The following is a 21,168-nucleotide window of genomic DNA, read 5'->3' on the forward strand; positions in this document are numbered from 1 at the left end:
CCACTTGGGGCCGAAGTGTGCGCTGCTGGGGAGGGCTTCCGGTACGGAGGGCTTTTGAAAGCCCTGCAGGAGGAAAAGATGAAGTCCTGAAGATGCCTCTTGACGCAGAGTGGAATTAAACGGTTATATACACAAGGAAGATAGGTAAAAGCAAATTCAGTGGGTTCCCAAGATACTTTTGTGAGTGGTCCTAAAACAAACCGGGTCTCCCTCTGTATATAATGTGTCAGTCAGCCTGGAGAGGTAGTTCTTGAAGGGTGATGGGCAACAACTTGGAACATTCATTCAGAGAAGCATTTTCTAAGTGCCTACTTTTGTGCAAGCAAAACTTAACTGCTTCCTGGGCCCCTCCCTGAACCACCGTCTCTGGGTTGTGGTTGGAGGTCCCACCTTGGGCACCTGATGCTCCTTGCGCACCCTGAAGCCTGAGAACCAGTCATCCAGGGTAGCAGTTGTCCAATCCAGTCAGCTGCCTGTTTGCTGCTGCTGCTGCCTTTGTTTTTAAATATTTTAAATTTTAATCTCTACACCCAGCGTGGGGCTCAAACTTAGAACCCCAGAGCCTGCAAGAGTTGCATGGTCTACAGGCAGAGCCTGCCAGGCGCTCCTCAGCTACCTGTTTTTAATACAGCCTGTGAACGAAGAATGGTTTTTAAGTTTTTAAGTGGTTGAGAAAACATCAAAAGAAGAGTAATGTTTCGTGACGTTTGAGAATTATGTGAAATTCAAATGTAAGTGTCCATAAATTAAAATTTTATGGGTCACAGCCATGCTCTTTCCTGTATGTGTGTCCATGGCTATTTTCTGGCTGCAACAGAGCTAAGTAGTTGTGGTAGAGACCACAAAGGCTGAAATATTTACTGTGTCTGGTTTACAGAGTTTGCCCATCCCGCAGTCTAGGGAAAGAAGGATATACAGTAAGGGGAGGGGGGCGCCTTTGATTATAAAAATCATGTTTAGAAATTAATAGGTAAAATGGATGTAAGTTTACTTTCAAAAAAGCAGAGGGAATAGTATTGTTGGTATTTAAAAACTATTTTGCTTAATATAGTCCTTTAGGTAAGATTTTCATAGAGACTGTGAGCTGTGCCTTCAGTAAGTTGGCTAACCTTACGCTCCTTTTCATAGGCTGGGTGAACTCATGGACCTGATGCTTTTCTCTTGAGAAAGAAACCACTCAAAAGAAAAATGGCATTTGTTGCAACACAGGGGGCCACAGTGGTTGACCAAACCACGCTGATGAAAAAATACCTTCAGTTTGTGGCAGCTCTCACTGATGTAAATACACGTGAGTTGATCCTTTTTGTCATTAAAAAATGTGTTATCATGGTTCATCTATCTCAGTTCAGATGATGTGCACGTTGAGAATAAAGAGTAATGTTGGCTTTTATCCTAATTTTCCTATTCTCTGCCTTGTGGAGAAGCAAAGTGATGAGCATTATTGGCTAGAGCCCCAAAGAGGCACATGTGTGTATGTGTGTGTATGCATGTGTGTCTGTATCCTTGTCTGTGCATGCACATGTATGTCTGGGAGTACGAATGTGTCTGACTGATTATAGGGAACTAGTTTGTGCCTTCTGTTGGACGATGACAGTCAAACTGATAAGATCTGATTGCTTCTCTTAAACATTAAATAATTTTATGAAGATCCTTGACATAATTTCAATTACCTGATAACTTGTTTTGTCATTTACAGCTGATGAAACAAAGTTAAAAATGATGCAAGAAGTTAGTGAAAATTTTGAGGTATGAACTTACTATATATTTTTTTTGTTGTGAGGTAAATATTCACATGTGCTTCCCAATTGCTTCTCTGTTAATCTTAGTAGTGAGTCAAAAATCATTCTTTCTGTTAATGTGATTTATTGTATTTCACAACTGATGAGATGTGTGCACGGTATTGTCCAACTTTTTTTTTTTTTTTAAGATTTTATTTATTTATTATGAGAGACACAGAGAGAGTGGCAGAGACACAGGCAGAGGGAGAAGCAGGCTCCATGCAGGGAGCCTGATGCAGGGCCCCAGTCCTGGGACTCCAGGATCACAGACGCTTAACCACTGAGCCACCCAGGTGCCCCTGTCCTTATACTAGTGACCGTGAACCTCAAGTATCATTGAGGGATGTTGCTTTGGTTTTGGTGGTTAAACCTTTTTCCATTTTGAGGCATATACTTTCAGGATACAGCCAGACTTAAGTTGTGGATTCATTACTTTCACATAATACATGTGTTACTGGGTACAGAGAGCAGGACATCACTGTGGCTCTGTTACTTAGCACTTGCATGACCTTGAGCGTTTCCTCTCTTCTGAGCCTCACGTTCCACAATTTCCCGGTATCCCATGGGTCCCTGGGCTCTGTTCACTTTTCTTTGGTCTTCTCTTTGTTCTTTAGATTGGATGATTTCTATTCTCTGCCTTCAGGTTCATTGACTGTTTCTCTGTCCTCTCCAGTTGGCCAGGAGGTTTTAAAGTTTCAGTTTATTTTCTATAAATTTTTTTTTTTATTTTAGTTTTTGTATTTTCAGTTTTGGCGTTTCTGTTTGGTTCTTCTTTTGATTTCACTACTTCACAGAGATTATCATCACATACCAACATCATTTTGTTGTTGTTATTCTTAGACCATTTTATAACGACTGCATTAAAGTCTTTGCTAAATGCAACATTTGGGCTAGATGAGGGTTAATTACTGACTCTTGGTCACATGATCCTGCTTCTTGCGTTGTCTAGTAGTTTTTGACAGTATGCCGAATACTGTATATGAGGCCGGGGACTTTAGATTGTTACCTCCCTCTGAAGAGTCCTGATATTTTGATTGTGGTAGGCAGTTCAGTTAACTGGTTGATCTCGAACATACATGGGGTTGGTTTTATGCTGGGGCACAGAGGATCATGGGAAGGCTAAGGTATTCTTGGGTCTCTAACCTGGCGGGATTCACCCTTCAAACCCTGGCTTCCCACGGATATCATCAGAGGTTGATTTTAGGCTTGGCTTGTTTTAGAGACCTAGAATAGGCCTTACTCCAGGGCATGGTCCTTTCTCAGCTGGATGTCTGGGGTGTTAAAGAGGTGTTATGAAAGTGCACTGTGCTCAGGCTGGAACCCCAACATCCTCCAACATTGTTAAATCTCTGATACCTCTTCGTCTCTCAGTCCCAAAGCTGTCCCTGTCCGGTAAGTTCCAGGTGGTCTTTCTCCCTCTAGTATGTGCAGTCCAGCCCTCTGTCAAGGTCTCAGAGACTCAGAGAAGACCATGCCCTGTAGTTCCTGTTTCTCTGGGACTCTGCTTTGCAGATTCCGGCCACTTGAACTGTTTGGAACTCTGGTGTTTGCTGCTCAGTTCAGCAGGTCCATCCTGCTGACCTTGGGTGTCAGCCTGCCACGCCCCAGTCAGGACATCTGTACCCAGGCAGAGAGCCACGGTGGTCATATAATGTCCCCTGCTCCCGGAGATTGTGGTCTTGCACTGCCTCTTCTCCAGTACCTGAAAACCGTTCTCTGGTTTCTTGTCCAACTTTATGGTTAGTTTTGTGCTATTAGTTTCATGGGCAGGAGAGAAGATTTTATTTATCTTTAATGTGAGGATAATAAATATTTTTAAGAGAGTTAATGTGATTAAGAAAAACAGATAAAATGTTTTCAGCTTCCGGCATGGCCATTTGGATTACAAAGGATCAAATAAATGCTCCTGCGGAATGAATCAGTGCCCTTCTCTGCAGCACTGGGTAGTATTTCCATTTGGTGGTTTTATTTTAAGTAAATGTTTTTTAAGGACTTGTTGCGTTGAGCTGAGCTGGGAAAATAAATCCTGAGATATTTAGAGATTGAGCTAAAGAGCTTTCTCTTTTGCCCAAGCTGCTAACGCAAGCTGTTAAAAAAAAAAAAAAAAAAAACAACAACAAAAAAAAAAACAAAGAGGTGGGAGGTAGAACATGATTGGCTTGTGTTCTGCGTTTTTGGAAGAACTGATAAGTGAGAACCAGACCCCAGCGGGTTTGAAAGGATGGAGTCCATCCTGGAGGAGCTGGCAAACCTTGAGAAACAAGCATGTATGTCAGGCGTCTGAGTGCGGGCCTAGGACCAAGTGTGGGCCTGGATCAAGTGTCCGACCTTTTCTCTCCTGTTTCCTGTCTGCCAGTTAGCAAGTTAATTTCTGACTTTGGTCACAGACACATTGATCAGACTCCCAGAACTAAAGTCAGTGGAGCAATGTACTTGGGGCTTTTGAAAATCAGGACTTTGGAAATCCGTAGGATATAAACATTTGCCTTAAATGAAATTCAGATGACTAAGGCCTTCAAAGAATCAAATACTAGAATGACCATCAGTAGGTAATTCTAAGTTAGCACCACTACCACCCCAGAAAAATACCAGAATGAGGGGACTGAAATTAAAAAAAAAAAAAAAAAGGCCAGTGCTTACAGGAGTCTTAGAAATACATTTCACTAAGCACTTAGGAATAAAATTGTGGGCCAAGTAAATGTCCTGTGGGCCATCTTTCAAGATAGGAGCTAAAGAAACCTCCCAAGTTAGAACTCCTGTGACAAATTCATGTGGATCAAAAAGCTGGGGGCTGAGTTGAAATCCTGGCAGAATAGCCCGGCAGCTTGTGAATGAATCTTTTTTCAGAGGAATCTGAAACTCCTGTTTTGAAAATTTGGAAGCCGCAATCGAATGGGCCTCTGTGCAGATGAGCTTAACTTCTTGGTAACTTTGATAATGATACAATGGGAATCTTCTTCCTTGAGTTTTTGAATATGGATATTTTGTAAAAAGTCTTAAGCTTTGGGGACGAAGGTTCACACACACACACACACACACACACACACACACACACACACTCAGACTCCTGTTTCCAGTGAATTCACACACCCTACTTGAGGAGAGGCTGGGGGCTGCCCGAGGACTTCTCCCATGGTGTTCTGTGCGAATGGAGCCCTGGGTGGGTCCTGGGAGCCTGGTGCTCAGGCACACGTTCCAGGAATCACACTGTTTTCTTTCCTGGCTCCTGTGGCAACCCTTTTCTGGTTTTCACCTGTTTCTCTCTTTTCCTTCATAGACTCCTCTTCCAGGATTACCTTATAATGGTAGACAACCCCACATCTTTATCTGCACCCTCAGTGAGCATCTGAACTTTCAGACGCTCGTATTTAATTAACTGCCCGTATGTGTCCTCTCATGGACTTGTCAGGCTAGCGATAGTAACAGTTGAAACCCTTGCTCTTATGCTCCCACCTTCTGCCATGCTCAACTAGTTTTAGTTCCTTCACATCCATACTTTTTTTTTTTTTACATCCATACTTATAATTTTCTGCCTTTGCAATGGCTTTCCTTAGAACCTTCTTCATTTCCACTCTTTTCACGAGGTTAACTCCTGCTGGACTTCTAGGTCGTAGTGTAAACTTTGCTGCTTAAGGAAGGGGTTCTGTGTCCTTGGTTCCATCCAGTACATTGTGGTCTCTTAGTTGCCAGTGCTTCTTCTATTATAATTCTGTACTGTTCTTTTTATCTGTATTCCCAGCACATGACTGCCTCCCGCATCTCTGAGGGCATAAATATTGTATCTACTTTCTTCCTTTCTATGTTTTTTTTTTTTTAAAGATTTATTTATATATTTTTAGAGAAAGTGCACGTGTGCAAACATTGGGGGGGGGGGCGGGGAGCAGAGGAAGAGTGAGATTCCCAGGCAACTGCCCATTGAGCGCAGAGCCCAACGGATGGCTCCATCTCATGACCCGGAGATCATGACCCGTGCCAAAACCAAGAATTGGATGTTCAACCAACTGAGCCACCTGCACGTCCCTCCACTTTCTTCATTTTATCTCCATGGAGCACATGATAGAGCCTCACTGAATGAGCAAGTGAGGCCTTAATGGGGAAAGGACCTGGCTGTTAGAGACACTTAATTTGGAAACACTTCTCAAGCTTTTGAAACAATATTCAGCAAGCTTTATAATCTCTCTGAGCCTCTTTATGAAATGGAGATAATACTTACCTTAGGTTTGTGAGGACTGAGTGAGAAAGAGTAAAAATACACAGGACGGCAGTTAGCACACAGGTGATCTGGTAATATTGCCAGATGACAATGAGCATTTACCTTAGAACATTTGCTGTGTCTTAAATTAACTCATGTAATCTTCATGTGATTACCTAAGACAGTAAATAATATGATACTCAACAGAGGGGACACTGAGGCACAGAGGCTAGGTAACTGCCAGAGGTTCCCACTTTCTAAATGGGATCCAGAAACTGCTCTAGGATCCATTTTATGTCACTGTCTCCAGACTTTGGGGTCATTTCCAATTCTCCTTTTAAAGTCAGTGCTGGGAGAAATAATGGATTAGGTTAGATTATAATCTGATGAATCTAGATTTGACAACTCAGCTTTTCAGATTAGAAAAAGGTACCAGTTTGTTTAGGCTCTTCTTCATTTTCCACTTGAAGAGACTATGATCTAGAAGCTAAATGTCTTTTCAGAGATCTCACACTTAAGATGTGGTAGAGCCAGCCTCTGAAAGAGGCTCCAGATTCCACATTTTCCACAGCATTAGTATTTCTACTTTTAACATTTAACAGTTTTAACATTCACTTTGCATCTTAAATTGGATTTCAGGAGCAATGATCACTTTAATTAAAACTGTGTTGTAACTGAAATGTCTAAAAGTATTAAAAATTGTTGGCTTCACTACAATGTTTTATATTTTCTTGAGGTTGTAATATGTGAATTTGAAATGAAAATGTGTACACAAACTTAATGGCGTTTTATTTTTGCACAATTAGAATGTAACCTCATCTCCACAATATTCTACATTCCTGGAACATATCATCCCTCGATTTCTCACATTTCTTCAAGATGGAGAAGTTCAGTTTCTCCAGGAGAAACCAGCCCAGGTAATCTATTGGGGAACATCAGTGGTGATGGGGGTGGGGGGAGGGGGGAATGTCATGCTGTAAGATTGTAAACTCTTTATGAATTTAAACAACTGAGAAAATGTGGGGCTCCACTTCAAAATAAGAGTGTTTTTGTCACATAAGGATGACCTTGTCCCCAACCATGCCTCCTCAGTTAAATTTGGTTTTAAGTCGTTCACATTTGCCAATTGGTGACGTGGGTACACTGTTTATTACAGACGAGTTCAAATATCCACAAAAAAGAAGGAATAATCCTTTAATGACCCTCTCCATAGCTACTCCCTGACTCTGCTCTTCTAATTTGAGTTCTCATAACTTCCGACCAGTTTTATCTATACCTCCACCCACTCTGTACACTCCCCTCCTTACCATGATCATTTTAAGAGTCTCCTATAAATGTTTCAGCATCTCTTAAAAGTAACTCTTTCACTAGCATTATGGTAATTTTTAAAGTTACTGCCAAACAAAGTATTTTTATATTGTATCAGTTGAAAGTCTAGATGTTTGACCTACCTTTCAGTTGTGGGCTCCATGGACCAAATCCTGAAAACTTGGTCAGCTTGTGATGTAATCATTCCTTGGGCCCAAGAGAATCAGGAGAGAGGATTATAGGAACCAAACCCATGATGGAGGGAGATCCCAAACCAGGTTCAGTTTGTGTTGTGCTCTTTCATGCAAAATCCATCCCGACATTCACACACTGGTACCCTTCTGCTGGAAATAATGGTTTCATTGTGAAAGAGGGAAAGTTTGGCTTGGTAGGTTTGGTGCACAACTGTAGGGGTCTTGAAAGTAATGGTTTGTGGTACGTACTTGGGGTAACATTTAAGTAATTCACAGGACCGTTTCTGAAATGGGGTCCATCTTGTCATTTGATGGTTCCCCGTGCTGGGTGCAGATAGCCGTGTAACTTACAGAGTGTGAAAGAATTACTTCGGGATTCTTGAAGGATTTGATTTTTACATTTTTAATTTTTCCCTACCAGCAACTGCGGAAACTAGTACTTGAAATAATTCACAGAATACCAACCAACGAGCATCTTCGTCCTCATACAAAAAATGTTCTGTCTGTGATGTTTCGCTTCTTAGAGGTAATCTTTGAGAATTCTTGTTATTTAACCATTTCCAGGTTGTCAGTGGTTTTCTTACTGTAGAATCTAGTACTGCACAACTGCTTCCCTTTCACTAAAGCTCTGATTCACATGAGTAAAAATTTTCTTAATGTCCATTTTCCACTATTTTGCCCACCAAATTACTAAGAAATATTATTATTGAAGATTCTTTTTTTTTTTTTTTTTGAGTCAGCAGGGAATTGACTAGACACAGTGGAAATCTTTAGAAAGGATTGGGTCAAAAAAAAAAAAAGAAAGGGTTGGGTCGACAGACTCGAGTGCAGGGCTCTTTGGCTTTGTGCTACTTCAAGCACAGTAAATACTCAAAAGAGTTTCTCAAATTCTTCAGGTGAATTTATTTGGTACCTGTTATATTTGCCTCTAAAATTGTTTTCTTACTGTTCTTAGCCTTGATATGTGTAGAATTCTGTTGTTTCTGGGCCCTTTGAAAAGATGAGCTTTATAGGGGATAGAGTTGGATTCAGATCCTAGCTCTGCCACGTGTTAGGTGTATCATGTTAGCCATGTGGCTTACTTACTTTTAGCTTTAGCTCCCCTAGGTAAGATGTGGCTCACACCCCATTCAGAGAATGTAAAGTGTTTATCAGATGGTCCAATGAAAACATAGTGGGGTGTTTTTTTTTTTTTTTTATTTGAGAGAGAAAGCATGAGCAAGAATTGGGAGAAGGAGAAACAGACTCTCCACTGAGCAGGGAGCCCAACATGGGGCTTGACCCCAGGATCATGACCAAGCTGAAGGCAGATGTTTAAGTATCATTTGGACCATTAAGACCTTTGTTCATGGTGTGACTTGTCTTAAGTGCCAGTTACTCATCTGTCAGAGTGTTACTCTCCAGAGCTTACTGGGCGGCATACCCTTTAGATGGTCTACCAAAGACCTCAAAAGCTTCTTATCTGAGACAACTATTCTGTGTTTTCTGTTCAAGAAGTCAAATCTGAGTTAGCTGATGTAGGCTGTGTATACAGAAAAATGCTTAGAGAATGGTCAGTAATCTTTAGATTAAAATAACCTCAGAAGTATAACTTTAAAAAAAATTTTTTTTTTAGACGGAAAATGAAGAGAATGTTCTTATTTGTCTAAGAATAATCATTGAGCTACACAAACAGTTCAGGCCGCCTATCACACAAGAAGTAAGTGCTTATCCTGATTACGTTTATAAAAGTGTGTCAGTAGGTTTTTTTTTCCACCATGTGATTTATTTGTTCTCTTAGAATTGACAGGACACATGCTACTTTCAAGAAAAGGATAACCTAAGTTTGGGGGAAATTCTTTATGGGTTTCATAGTGACTTTTTTCTTGTCAATGTTTACATACATATTTGGGTGAATTTGTACATTCATTGAAATTTAGTAAACTACCAAACTGGCAGAGCTATGTGGGTAATTCTGGTATTTACAGGCCTGGTGTGCTAGAAGGCTCCAGTCATTTTATGCTCTGCAGGGGTTTAAGATGTGGGTTCTGAAGTCTAGTGGGACCATCTAAAGGGCATGCCAGTTCTGAAGTCAGAACTGGATTGGAATCTCAGCTCTGTAGTTTTAGTAGGTATCGACATTGGTAAGGTTTTAGCCTTTTGGAGCCTTTTCCATAAAATGAGGATACTCACAGGACATATCCTCAAAAGGTATATTGAGGAATTAATTTTTTTTTAAACACATATAATCTATATATTCTGGCAAACATACCCCTCCCTGAGATGCCTTCTTTTTTATACTGACTCTTTATTGGTTCAAATTATATGTGGAAGAGTTCATAGAGGGCAGTAATAGCTTTTGTATAACAAGAGTGGAAAGTCAGTCAAAACTCAGGTATTAATTAAGGAAGTCCTATAGGAATAAAATATAAATGTAATGAGTGTGGGAAAACCTTTGATTCTATGTCCTATTTTATGTGACACCAGAGAACTTAGAACCAGTTAAGTATGTAGGGATGCAGTAAAAAGGGAAACATGAAGATTTCCCATTTGGAGTCAGGATCCTTTAGTTGATTTTGAGCGTATCAGGAATAAACCCCATGCTTTTCTGACTGCACTTTGATTTTCCCTCTGGAAATGCCACTCAGGAGTTTTTGGTTGAAGTTTTGAAGATGAATGAGAAGCCCTTACCACCCTGAGATTTTTGAAGAATTAAATATAGAGTGATTGGTACTCACATAGTAAGCACTGAATATGCTGTGTTAGCTGTAATTACGGTTTTCTTCTGTTGTGAACCTTACTAAGTGCCTATTGTCGATTATTTTGAAATTAAAAGGATAAAGATGAAGTAGAATTCCCATTACCTGAAGAAAACTGTTTAATGTCTTGATTTTTGTTCCTTTTCCTATCTTAGGTATATTTGCTACATAAATTTGATAATATTGCATTTGACATTTTATGTCTTGTTTCCCTTCACATTATATAAGAGTATTTTCCAATCATAAAAAGTTCCTTATAAAGGAAGTTTTTCATGGGTGCCTAATAGTCTTTCTTACGATGTCCTTGTGTTTGGATATTTAAGGTATTTCAAAATTTTTATTTTAGGACTTTGCTGAGTGTCTTGTTGACAGTTCAGATTATTTCATGGACTGGGTTTGTAATAGTAGGATTATCAAGTCAGAAATGTTAATGCTTTAATGCTTCTGAAATTGTTAAGGCGATTTCCAGAAAGGTTTGAGCACTTGACACTTCCCCTGGTAGTATGGGAGAGTCTCTCTCCTGTTGGGCTCTTTCTTGCAGGGTGTAGCAGTACTTTTTGAAAGGCAAGAAGTGGCATTTATTTTAATTTTCATTCCTTTGCCCTTCCTGAATTAGAAACTTATTTCCTTTGTGTTTCTTTTTTGACTTGTCTGTATTTTGAGTCTGACATTTTTCCTGCCAGTTTTATGAGTTCTTACATGTTAATACTATTAACGTTTTTGCTACCCACTATGAGCGTTTTCTGTTGATAAATATCTTCCTTATACTCTCTTTTTAAAATTTTATTTTTAGATACATCATTTTTTGGATTTTGTGAAACAGATTTACAAGGAGCTTCCAAAAGTAGTGGTATGTTTTTAATACTGACTTTCTTACTTATATTCATTTGTTATTTCCTCATTCCAAAGGGAATTTGGAATATTTGGGTTGAAAGAGTAACCGAGGGGAATGCTGATTTTAGAATGAGGAGTAGTTAGTGGTGGTCAAAATGTAGTAGGTTAATACATCAGCCATTTAAAAGAATTCTCTTGCTTTCACTGTTTAAATACATTATTTTTGACATAAAAGCAATAATCTATTTTTGTAGAAATTTGCGACAAAACCAAGGCAAATTTGTAAGCAACCATTGATGTTTTGTTTTTTCGCATTTTTCATGTTTTTTAAAGATGGTTGTATTCCTCTTGTGAAGCCTTTTTCAGGAAGTGGTGTACACTTTCAGCCTCCTTTTCAGTATCCTTAAAATTCTTTCCAATATTCAAAGAAGTCTTTCTAAGTGGCATCAGAAGTGTGGGGAAGGGCATGGTATGCCTGAGGGCGTGCTCCTCCCCACTTTACTCTCGCTTGCAACAACCAGTTTGGAACATCCTCCGGAACATTTCTGTTGGGGGTCCTAGTTCTTAGTGGCCCCATAACTTCCTGTCCTATGCATGTACCTGGACTGTCTCCGTGGTGCTGCTTTTCCAGATTTTCAACTCCTGTCATAAGTAATGGTAAAAATCATTGTGCATAAGTCTCTTCGTAAGTCAAGAGTTTTCTAAAGATATTTTTTTTTAATTTAAAAACAATTTTTTAAAAATTAACGAAGTAAAATGGACTCCTTTGGTATTTTAAGGATTTTTTTTTTTAAAGATTTTATTTATTTATTCATGAAAGACACACAGAGGCAGAGACCTAGGTAGAGGGAGAAGCAGGCTCCCCTGTGCGGAGCCTGATGCGAGACTCAGTCCCAGGAGCTTGGTATCATACCCTGAGCCAAAGGCAGACATTCAATCACTGAGCCACCCAGGTGCCCGTTTTAAGGATTTTAACTTAAGAATGTATAAAACTTAATTGAGTTCTGGGTTGCCAAGTCCTGTCAGCCTGTCATTTCAGCCAGAAAAGCTGCTGTTTGTCAGAAGCTGTTTTATTTAACATAAAGTCCAAATTACATTTAGAACTGAGGATGAGGGATCCCTGGGTGGCGCAGCGGTTTGGCGCCTGCCTTTGGCCCAGGGCGCGATCCTGGAGACTCGGGATCGAATCCCACGTCGGGCTCCCGGCGCATGGAGCCTGCTTCTCCCTCTGCCTATGTCTCTGCCTCTCTCTCTCTGTGACTATCATAAATAAATAAAAATTAAAAAACATTTAGAACTGAGGATGGCAATGAGGCCCTGGCTTTTAAAAATGTCTGTGCTTTGTTGTGGTTCCTGTCTTTGTTCTCTGAAGGAGACTTTGGAAAGTGGACTCGGTGGGGCCTAGCTTCTGGGTTCCTACCACTAGAGGCATGGGCTACATGAGGTAGTAATGTAACATGTCGTGCATTTCATCTATCACCAGCAGGGAACAAAGGTAAAAAATACTTCGGGCAAGTTTTCGTTTTCCATTGTTGGGGTAGAGAATATTGTCACTGCCGTGTTACCTTCACCCATAGAGGACTCAAAGTTATGGCATCTGTGTGACAGAGATGGGTATAATGTTGGATTTCTTCCAGCACAGGTTGGGTGTGTTTCATTGAGGAATATTGTGTCTGACATGAGGAAGAATGACTTCCACTCTTTTTATGCAGAACCGCTACTTTGAGAACCCTCAGGTGATCCCTGAGAACACAGTCCCTCCCCCAGAAATGGTTGGTATGATCACAACAATTGCTGTGAAAGTCAATCCAGAGCGTGAGGACAGTGAGACGAGAACAGTAAGTTTTTTTCAGTTGTTTTGCTTTGTTTTTATTCCTGTCTTCTGTACTGGGTAGAGGAAAATAATGAGATACGGACTTTTTATGTATATTTTTAGTATATTGTGGGGTTTTTTTTCCTAAACACTTGGGGCATTTAAGATAACATAAATGTGTGTGCCTGAGAAAGTTTCACTGATTCTTAATGCAACCCTGAAGTGCTGAACAGAAACTGAAGTGGAAATCCAAAATCACCCATTGGAAAGACAGCTGCCCAGCTGAGGGGATCGCTGCTCCATCCTTAGCCCTGACATTAACAAAGTCCCTTTAAAGCTACATATGTTTAAGGAAAAAAAGTTGATTTTAAAAAATGAAAAAAAAATAAAGCTACATATATAAATTTCTACCTCGGTACCTGAGAGTGTGGGCTCTGAGGACAGAAGCTTGGGGACCATGTTCCAGCACCACCATTGGGCTTTTTGACTGTTGCAAGGCATATAACATTTGTTCTAGCTTAATTTACCCTCTCATTATCTGAGAACCCTGTCATGTGGAATTTTGTGAAGGTCATACTGGTGTTGTCTGCAGGTAATACATTGTATTGGATGTATATGGTACACAGGTAACCTGTACTGAGCAATTACGACGACTGTTTTCAGGATTGAGTTAAGAATATCATCTATATTTGTTTTATCATTTTGCAGAATGTTTTGATTTGTGCTAGGGTAAACAAGAAACTGCATTTTGATTGAAGCTTTCATTCCTTTTCTCTTCTGGAACCAGAAACTCATTTTCAGTTTCAGTCATTCTTTTCTTTTTTGTCTGCCCCTGCCCATTGTCCTGACATTTTCTGAGTCTGACATTTTGCTTACCTGCGCTGGGAGTTCTTATGTCAACATTAAAACTATTAAATTTTAAAAAATATCATAAACATTTTGTGTTTAGAAGTATCTTTGAAAACTAGGTAAATTTGTACTTTCTGATGTTGTTCTTTTGAATCAATTAATAGATATTAATTTAAAATTTCTTCAAGTGGGGATCCCTGGGTGGCTCAGCGGTTTGGCGCCTGCCTTTGGCCCGGGGGGTGATCCTGGAGTCCCGGGATCGAGTCCCATGTCGGGCTCCCTGCATGGAGCCTGCTTCTCCCTCTGCCTGTGTCTCTGCCTCTCTCTCTCTCCCTCTCTCTCTCTCTGTGTGTCTCTCATGAATAAATAAAATCTAAATAAATAAAGATAAAATTTCTTCAAGTGATTTGAATGTCTAAGTTTTGACAAATTTTTCTGATGTTTTTACAACAGGTGACTTTGGGAAACAGACAAACCTTTATATTAAATGATAGTTCTTTGTGCTTTGTTTTCAAAATAGTTTGGCTCTTTCACCACAGGTATTTTCAAAGATGTGGCAATTCTTTCTCTCCATTTTGCTGGGGTGAGGCTAGTAGCAGGCTCTTTTAAGTGCCATAGTGATAACCGTGGTCCTGCTTGCTTCTCTCTTACAGCATTCCATCATTCCAAGAGGATCTCTTTCTCTAAAAGTGTTGGCAGAATTGCCCATTATTGTTGTTTTAATGTATCAGGTATGCACATTGCTTATTAGTTTCTTGGGTTTAGGGATTCTTATTTTATGACAAAGTTCATATCTAATTTTCTGTGGCAAATGGAAGATGCGTGTGATGTACACATGCTGACTAATGTAATGAATCTTAGGGGTTTTTTTGGTATGCCAAATTATTTTGCTGTAGCCTAGTGTAAGAGCATGAAAATCTGCTGTGTTTGCTTTTTTAGCTCTACAAACTGAACATCCACAATGTTGTGGCTGAGTTTGTGCCCTTGATCATGAATACCATTGCAATTCAGGTGTCTGCACAAGCCAGGTGAGATTTCTGTGGACAGCAACATGACTGACTGCCACGGTTCTTTAATTCCAAATAAAAATACACTTGCTGTCATCTTTTGTAAGACACGGAAATTCTGGGTGATAACATTTTGGTCAGATGATATGCATTTTTGACTTTTTGAGCTTACATTTGAATAATGATGTGAATAGTTTTAGTTTCTTATTTTGAAAAGATGAGGTAATATTTTGGGTTTTTGTGTCTTGTGAATTTAGAACTATCATTAGGTGTTACTGTGCTCACTCCCAGCTGTGGGATAGACAAGCCTTGCCACCTGCAAGCCCAGTTCTTGCTGTGCCTTTCAGCATGACTGCTAAAATATTCTCTACCCCTTGTTCCCCCTCACCAATCTCATTCAACGTGTGAACTGTACATATTTATCTTTGGAAGCTCCCGTGAAGCTTCTTCTCAAACTTACGAGCATCCTCTTGAGGCCTTTGTCACTCACTCTCTTGACTGCTGCCCATCTGGCTTTGGGTCATTGGAGGGGGGATATGAGGGTGAATTAGCCGTAACAATCCCTGGTGGCCCTAACTGGGGTCTTTAATGGAGCAGACAGTCCCTGATAGAGTCTGCTGGCCGAGTGGGTCAGCCTGACATTGGCTCTGGGATGCACATTGCAGCTGCTCTGGAATGGCTTCGAGAGCTGCTTGCTTTATGCCTTTAAACCCTTTGCATTATTTGGAACTGCACACAAATGTAGAATGTTTACGGTTGGTGCTGTGTTATGATCTGTGTGGAAATCATGCTTTTAGGACTTAGTCATTATTATAGGCTTTGATTAAATCTAACTAACACCACCTAGAGTTAAGAGCTAATACTGTAAATTCTATTCACTTCTCATTTAGGCAACACAAGCTTTACAACAAGGAGTTGTATGCTGACTTTATTGCTGCTCAGATTAAAACATTGTCATTTTTAGCTTATATTATCCGAATTTATCAGGTAAGTTCATTGACTTTTAAGTCAAGTTTACTGAGATATAATTTACATGCAATAAAATTCACCTTTTGCAGATACACAGTTCTGCAAATTGACAGATGCATACAGTTAGTAACTCCCCCCCCCCCAATGTAGAGCATTTCAAAATTCCTTTTACACGTTCATAGTCCATTTTCTCCCCAGTCCCTGGCAAACACTGACTTGCTTTTTGGCACCTAGTTTTGTGTTTTCCAGAAGTCAAAAAAATGACTTGGGTAATGTATATAACCTTTTGAGTGTCACTTTCACTTAGCAGTAGCACTGAAATTTATTCTTGTTATTTTTATTGGGGTTAGTTGTCTTTGTCTAGGCTTCCTAACAAAATGGCATACACTAGATGGCTCAAACAACAAAAATTTATTTTCTCACAGTTTTGGAAGTTGGGAGGGCCAATATCAAGGTCCCAGCAGGGTTCAGGTTCTGGCAAGGACTCTCCTGTGTTGCCAGTAGCTGCCTTCTTTCTGTGTCCTCACATGGGGACGGGTGAGAGATTGCTGGTTCCTTTTGAGGCCACAGTTCCATCGGATTAGGGCCCTGTACTTAAGACCTCATTTGACCTTAATTATCTCTGGTTTCTGGGTGCAGTCACAACAGGGCTGAGGACCTCAACATGAATTTGAGGGGGCAGCGTCATCTGAAGCTGCAGTACTGACCTGTATGGTGTGCTATGCTAGGTGTAGCCACTCACCAGTTGCTGAGCATCTGAGTTGTTTCTAATTTTTTTAAAGCAGCTTTATCAGGATATAATTTACATATAAAATTCACTCTTTTTAAAGTACTCAGTAAGTGGGTTTTAGTTTATTTACAGCCTTGAACCACTATCCCCACCCTCACATTTTAGTACTGTTTCTTCACCCTGAAAAGTCTTCCTGGCCCTGGTTGGCAGTGCCATTCAGTTTGCTATGGCCCTCAGCTCCTGGCAACCAGCGATGTCCCTTCTGTCTTGGATCCGCTGATTGCGTTTCTGGCCATTGTTAATGAGTCCATCATAAATGGACACGGGCACACAGATACTTGTGTGGGCATGTATGTTGCATTGACTTCTGTGTCAATGCAATTTTTGAGGAGAGATTGGAACTTTAAAAAAATGGCATCATTCATAAGCCAGTGATAGAGTTTGCAGTGTTCTTCGAGAGGCTGGAGGGTGATTTCAGTTCTGTTTTTCCCCACTCGTAGTGGTAGTCTGTCTTTATTTCAATCCTGAGAAGAACTTGGAGGAAAGAAATGACCTTATTTCCCATTAGTCATAGAATGTTTTTGTGTAAACTTTTGGTGTAGTTGTGGTTCTCAAGTGTGGGATAAACCTAGTCCTGACCTATTGTATAGCAGTGGAGTTATATTGCAGTTGTTTTTTTAAGGAAAAAACTTTGTTATTTTCAGGAAAGTGAAAATGAAAACATGTTTGCCAAATTGTTGAGAATAAAAACTATCTTGGAAAGCATTCATAGCTCTTTTTGTCCTTTTTTTAAGGGCATTTGTCTAGATAATGATAATTTGCACTGAGAATGTGGAACATTTGGTTTTGAAAATCTGAATTAGGTACTCTTGGGTATTTTAGCCAGCTTGAGCTACCTTGGTGAATTGCATTGTTACTACTCCTCGGAAGGAAAATGATGAGAGCTTGTTCTTGAGGGAAAGGGGTCTCTGGTGTCTTTCACAACATACGTTAACGGGATGACAGAGTAGATTATGTTCTTTTTTTTTTTTTTTTGGTAGATTATGTCCTATGAAATTTTCAATATTCCCCCTCCTTCCCACCAATAAGGAAGTGATTCGTATTCATTGTTAAAAGCTGGGAAAACACAGAAAAATACAAAGAAGTCATCCATAATCCCATCGTGTAAAAGAAACTGCTACTAAACATCGCTGTACGTCCTTCCACGGTGGCAGCGAGCACCCAAACTATTAAAACTTTCCAGATGCTGCTTGTTTTTGAGGGTGATTACTTCATGAGGGTCCTTTGAGCCACACTTAGTCTTACTGAACTTTTTTGAGTTTATAAAATTGGGGTTTTTCTTACCCATCCCATCTATGTCAATATAACTTTGTTATTTCCGTCCTCGTTTTGCAGGAGTTGGTGACTAAGTACTCTCAGCAGATGGTGAAAGGAATGCTACAGTTACTTTCTAATTGCCCTGCAGAGACTGCACACCTCAGAAAGGAGCTTTTGATTGCTGCAAAGCATATCCTCACCACGGAGCTAAGAAACCGTACGTCCACTTTATCTTGGAATGCTTGCATGGGCCTGTCTGCCTGTGGTACTGTAGACATCTCCTTGTTGGTCTGAGTCTTTAGTTTGCTTGGGTGTTTTAGGCTCCATGTGTCCTTTTCTTTACTGCTCTCTCAGATTTACGCTTCCTCCTTCTTTCTCTGCCTTGTTGCCTCCGCACTCTCAGTCTGCCTCTCTCCTTTGCTTGCCACCAGCATTCTCCCCATGTCTTCCCAACAGTCTCGTGATTAATGTGATCATTTTCTTAGCATAATGGCGTGTCCTCAGCATCTCCTGGTACTTCTCTGCCTTTTGGCTACATACCTTTTGAAACTGCAAGTAGCTGTTTACTCATTAACTCACAGCTAATAGTCTTTAAAAGGTGAGAAGAAAATAATTTTCTTTCTCCACACTGTGAAAATGGTAAATTGGTCCTGTATTTTATGCACAAAATTATTACTTCTTGCTAATCTGATAATTATACTTTTTCTATCAATTATTGATATATAATTTTAAAATACTTTTCTATTTGCTATGTTGAAATCATTACATCAGAGTTATATCCTAATTGTTTTGGGTTTATTATTATTATTATTATTATTATTATTATTATTATTTTTCATCCTGTTTTGAGATGGTAACCTTTCGCCAGTAATGATTGAATATTCAGTGTTTTATTTGCCTGGCTTGTAATTTGGAGCATCTGTAAAACTGGCTTTCTTATGTAGTTTTTAAACATGAAGCGTACGGTTTGAGTAGTAACACATGAATTAATACAATAAAGCTCAGGTGTTTTATGCTGTTAAAATACAAGTTATAGTGATATTACGTATGGATATAGCTGAGTAGAATATAGACTTTTTAAAAAACTTTTTTAAATGTAATCTATAAAGTACCGAAAAGAAATGTATGATTTTGCAAAAAACTACAGAACAAATGTGTATGCACGTCCTCCATCTTGAGAAATTCAGTGTCACCATCTGTGGCAGTTTGTACAGTAACGGCTCCCTTGGCCATATGTGGCTCTTCTACATGTTCACCACTGAACAATATTATAATAAAATAATTTTAAATGGAACAGTTTATAATCTATTCGCTGTGGTTCTCAGATTAACCATTAGCATTCCTGCCATTCGAGTAATGAGACTCTGGAAGGTGCACTTGGGGAGCTGTGTAGCAAGAGGTTTCTACTTATTGAAATGCTGACAGATAAAAAAAACCCTTTCCCATGCTTATCAGGGAATCGTGTTCCATTGCCTGCAGCCCAGCCCTGGTGAGGGCTTTGTTTCAGCCTTTGGGCTGTTCCACAAAGATCGTTGTGTTTCCAAGATGCTGCTCTCGGGGTTTGATTGCATCAGGCTTGTTGAATTCAGCTTTCAGAGCCCCTCTCCCGCCTTTCAAGTCTCTCTACTGATTGGTTTTATTTATTTTTTTTAACAAAATACTTCACGATACTTTGTTTTGAAACCTATAGTAGTTCTTGGACTACTATAACATCACATCTCAAAAAGGGTAACATCACATCTCAAAAAGGGTTTCATTTAAAGAAATACTTAAGGAATTATTGCACATGTTAGTGTTATTGTATATTATATTGTTTGAAAATACAAAAAAATGTGTTTATATAGCTCAAAATTTACACGTCCACTAACATTTTCAGTTAGCTCTGCTTTTTTGGCATCCAAAACGATACCAAGAGGTAACTCATTTGCACAAATTCTGAAGAGCAGTAGTTTGAGAAAACCTAGTTGTTCAACAATGTTACCCATTTTTCTGGAGACTCTGATTCTGGGTCATGGAGGGAATCTGGGAACTAGCGTCATACAACTTAGTTTCTTACCACTTCCTCCTTGCACATGTTGCTTGTCCCTAGCCAACCCACCAGCCACCAGTGGTTGGTGCCTGAGTCCTTTGCATTTTTCTGTCTGTGCCTCCTTCCTCTTGGCCACCTCACTGAGGACATATCAGGCACATTCCCTTCTCTAACTTTAGAGGGATTGCTGGTTGCTTTTTCATTTGGCACTTGTCCCTGTGCTGCTTTGCTTTGGGAGTTAACTAGAGATGTGCATTGTGTCTCTCCAGTGTATACACTTCTATTATAGCTTTAACCCTTAGTAGCTGTTAGCTGGTGGAGAGTGTACTTTATTTTATTTGATTTACTGACGCTGGCAACAATGCCAGGCTTATTCCAGAATCTAAACATCCTTTGGATGTTTGTGGCCAGGGCTCCCTAGGGGAGTATAGAAGAGAGGCCTAAAAAATGTAGGTTGCTGCCTTATCTGTACATCCTCAGAAATGTGATTTGTCTTCGAGTGAAGACCAGCTGTTTCTACCCTGGTGAAGTCTACAGGCCTGCAGGGGAGTAGGGAGGAGGTTTGGTCATGATGCCATCTGCAGGATTAGAGAGAGAGAGAACTCGTGGTGAGTTTATAGTCTGCCTCACCCAATGTGTGGGGACCCCTAACCTGGGCTCCATGTGTAAGAGAACCCTGGAGAATTTTTAGACTTTTGTAAGTTATATGGAGAAATACCCTTATTTCCATAATAAGTAACCGTGAAATGTTTAAGAAAGGTGAGTTCAGGCCAGTAGATAAAGAGACATTTAGGAGACACAGCCCCTCCTCTCCAGATAGGTGTGGGTGGATGGTGGCAGCTTTTTTTTTTTTCATATATATTTAAGATTTGTTTTATTTTTAAGTAATCTCTACACCCATCATGGAGCTCAAACTCCCAACCCCACAACCATGAGTCACATGCTCTTCCAACTGAGCCAGCCAGGTTCCCTTCTGGTGGCAGCTTTTAAGGATGATGGGATGGGCCTCCATGAAGTACTAGGGGCAGATTCTCTGCCAGGGAACAGGAGGCTGATTTTTTTCTTATTCTGTGATACAGAGTGTGTATGGCCCAGCAAAGCCAGTGTCTTGGACTGAAATACAGCACATGTATATTTCTCCTACCCACACTTTTCCAAATCTAGACTGTAGATTGGCTACTGTTAAGTAGTTCACGGTGTCATTGGTGTCATTGGTGACATATGCGATGAACATTTGTGTTCTAGAGTTCATACCTTGCATGGACAAGCTGTTTGATGAATCCATACTAATTGGATCAGGATATACCGCTCGAGAGACTCTCAGGTATGATATCTGTTGATAAAACACAGGAGGGTCAGTGAACCCTGGCACTTTATGTTATGAAAGTTGCAGCATACATAGGCTTTACT

At 40.0% G+C, this 21,168-nt stretch overlaps 1 protein-coding gene and 1 non-coding gene across 7 annotated transcripts in view; both read left to right on the forward strand.

Moving 5' to 3' along the window:
* Window positions 1–21,168, forward strand: part of TRRAP (transformation/transcription domain associated protein) — a 116,005-nt gene that overhangs the window by 1,267 nt on the left and 93,570 nt on the right. For all 6 annotated transcript variants that reach the window (XM_055339442.1, XM_055339444.1, XM_055339448.1 and 3 more), the window contains exons 2-13: window positions 1,129–1,288; window positions 1,697–1,746; window positions 6,777–6,887; window positions 7,894–7,998; window positions 9,088–9,171; window positions 11,004–11,060; window positions 12,757–12,882; window positions 14,360–14,437; window positions 14,646–14,734; window positions 15,604–15,700; window positions 17,808–17,946; window positions 21,004–21,082. In XM_055339442.1, the coding sequence (XP_055195417.1) occupies window positions 1,189–1,288; window positions 1,697–1,746; window positions 6,777–6,887; window positions 7,894–7,998; window positions 9,088–9,171; window positions 11,004–11,060; window positions 12,757–12,882; window positions 14,360–14,437; window positions 14,646–14,734; window positions 15,604–15,700; window positions 17,808–17,946; window positions 21,004–21,082 (1,115 nt within the window). In that variant the 5' untranslated portion in view covers window positions 1,129–1,188. The remainder of the gene's footprint in view (window positions 1–1,128; window positions 1,289–1,696; window positions 1,747–6,776; window positions 6,888–7,893; window positions 7,999–9,087; window positions 9,172–11,003; window positions 11,061–12,756; window positions 12,883–14,359; window positions 14,438–14,645; window positions 14,735–15,603; window positions 15,701–17,807; window positions 17,947–21,003; window positions 21,083–21,168) is intronic.
* LOC129520361 (small nucleolar RNA ZL1) lies at window positions 1,418–1,620 on the forward strand. The gene has a single exon (XR_008666593.1). It is a non-coding gene; the product is annotated as a small nucleolar RNA ZL1 (small nucleolar RNA).

This window comes from Nyctereutes procyonoides, unplaced genomic scaffold (assembly GCF_905146905.1).
Source record: "Nyctereutes procyonoides isolate TBG_1078 unplaced genomic scaffold, NYPRO_anot_genome, whole genome shotgun sequence".
NCBI lineage: Eukaryota > Metazoa > Chordata > Mammalia > Carnivora > Canidae > Nyctereutes > Nyctereutes procyonoides.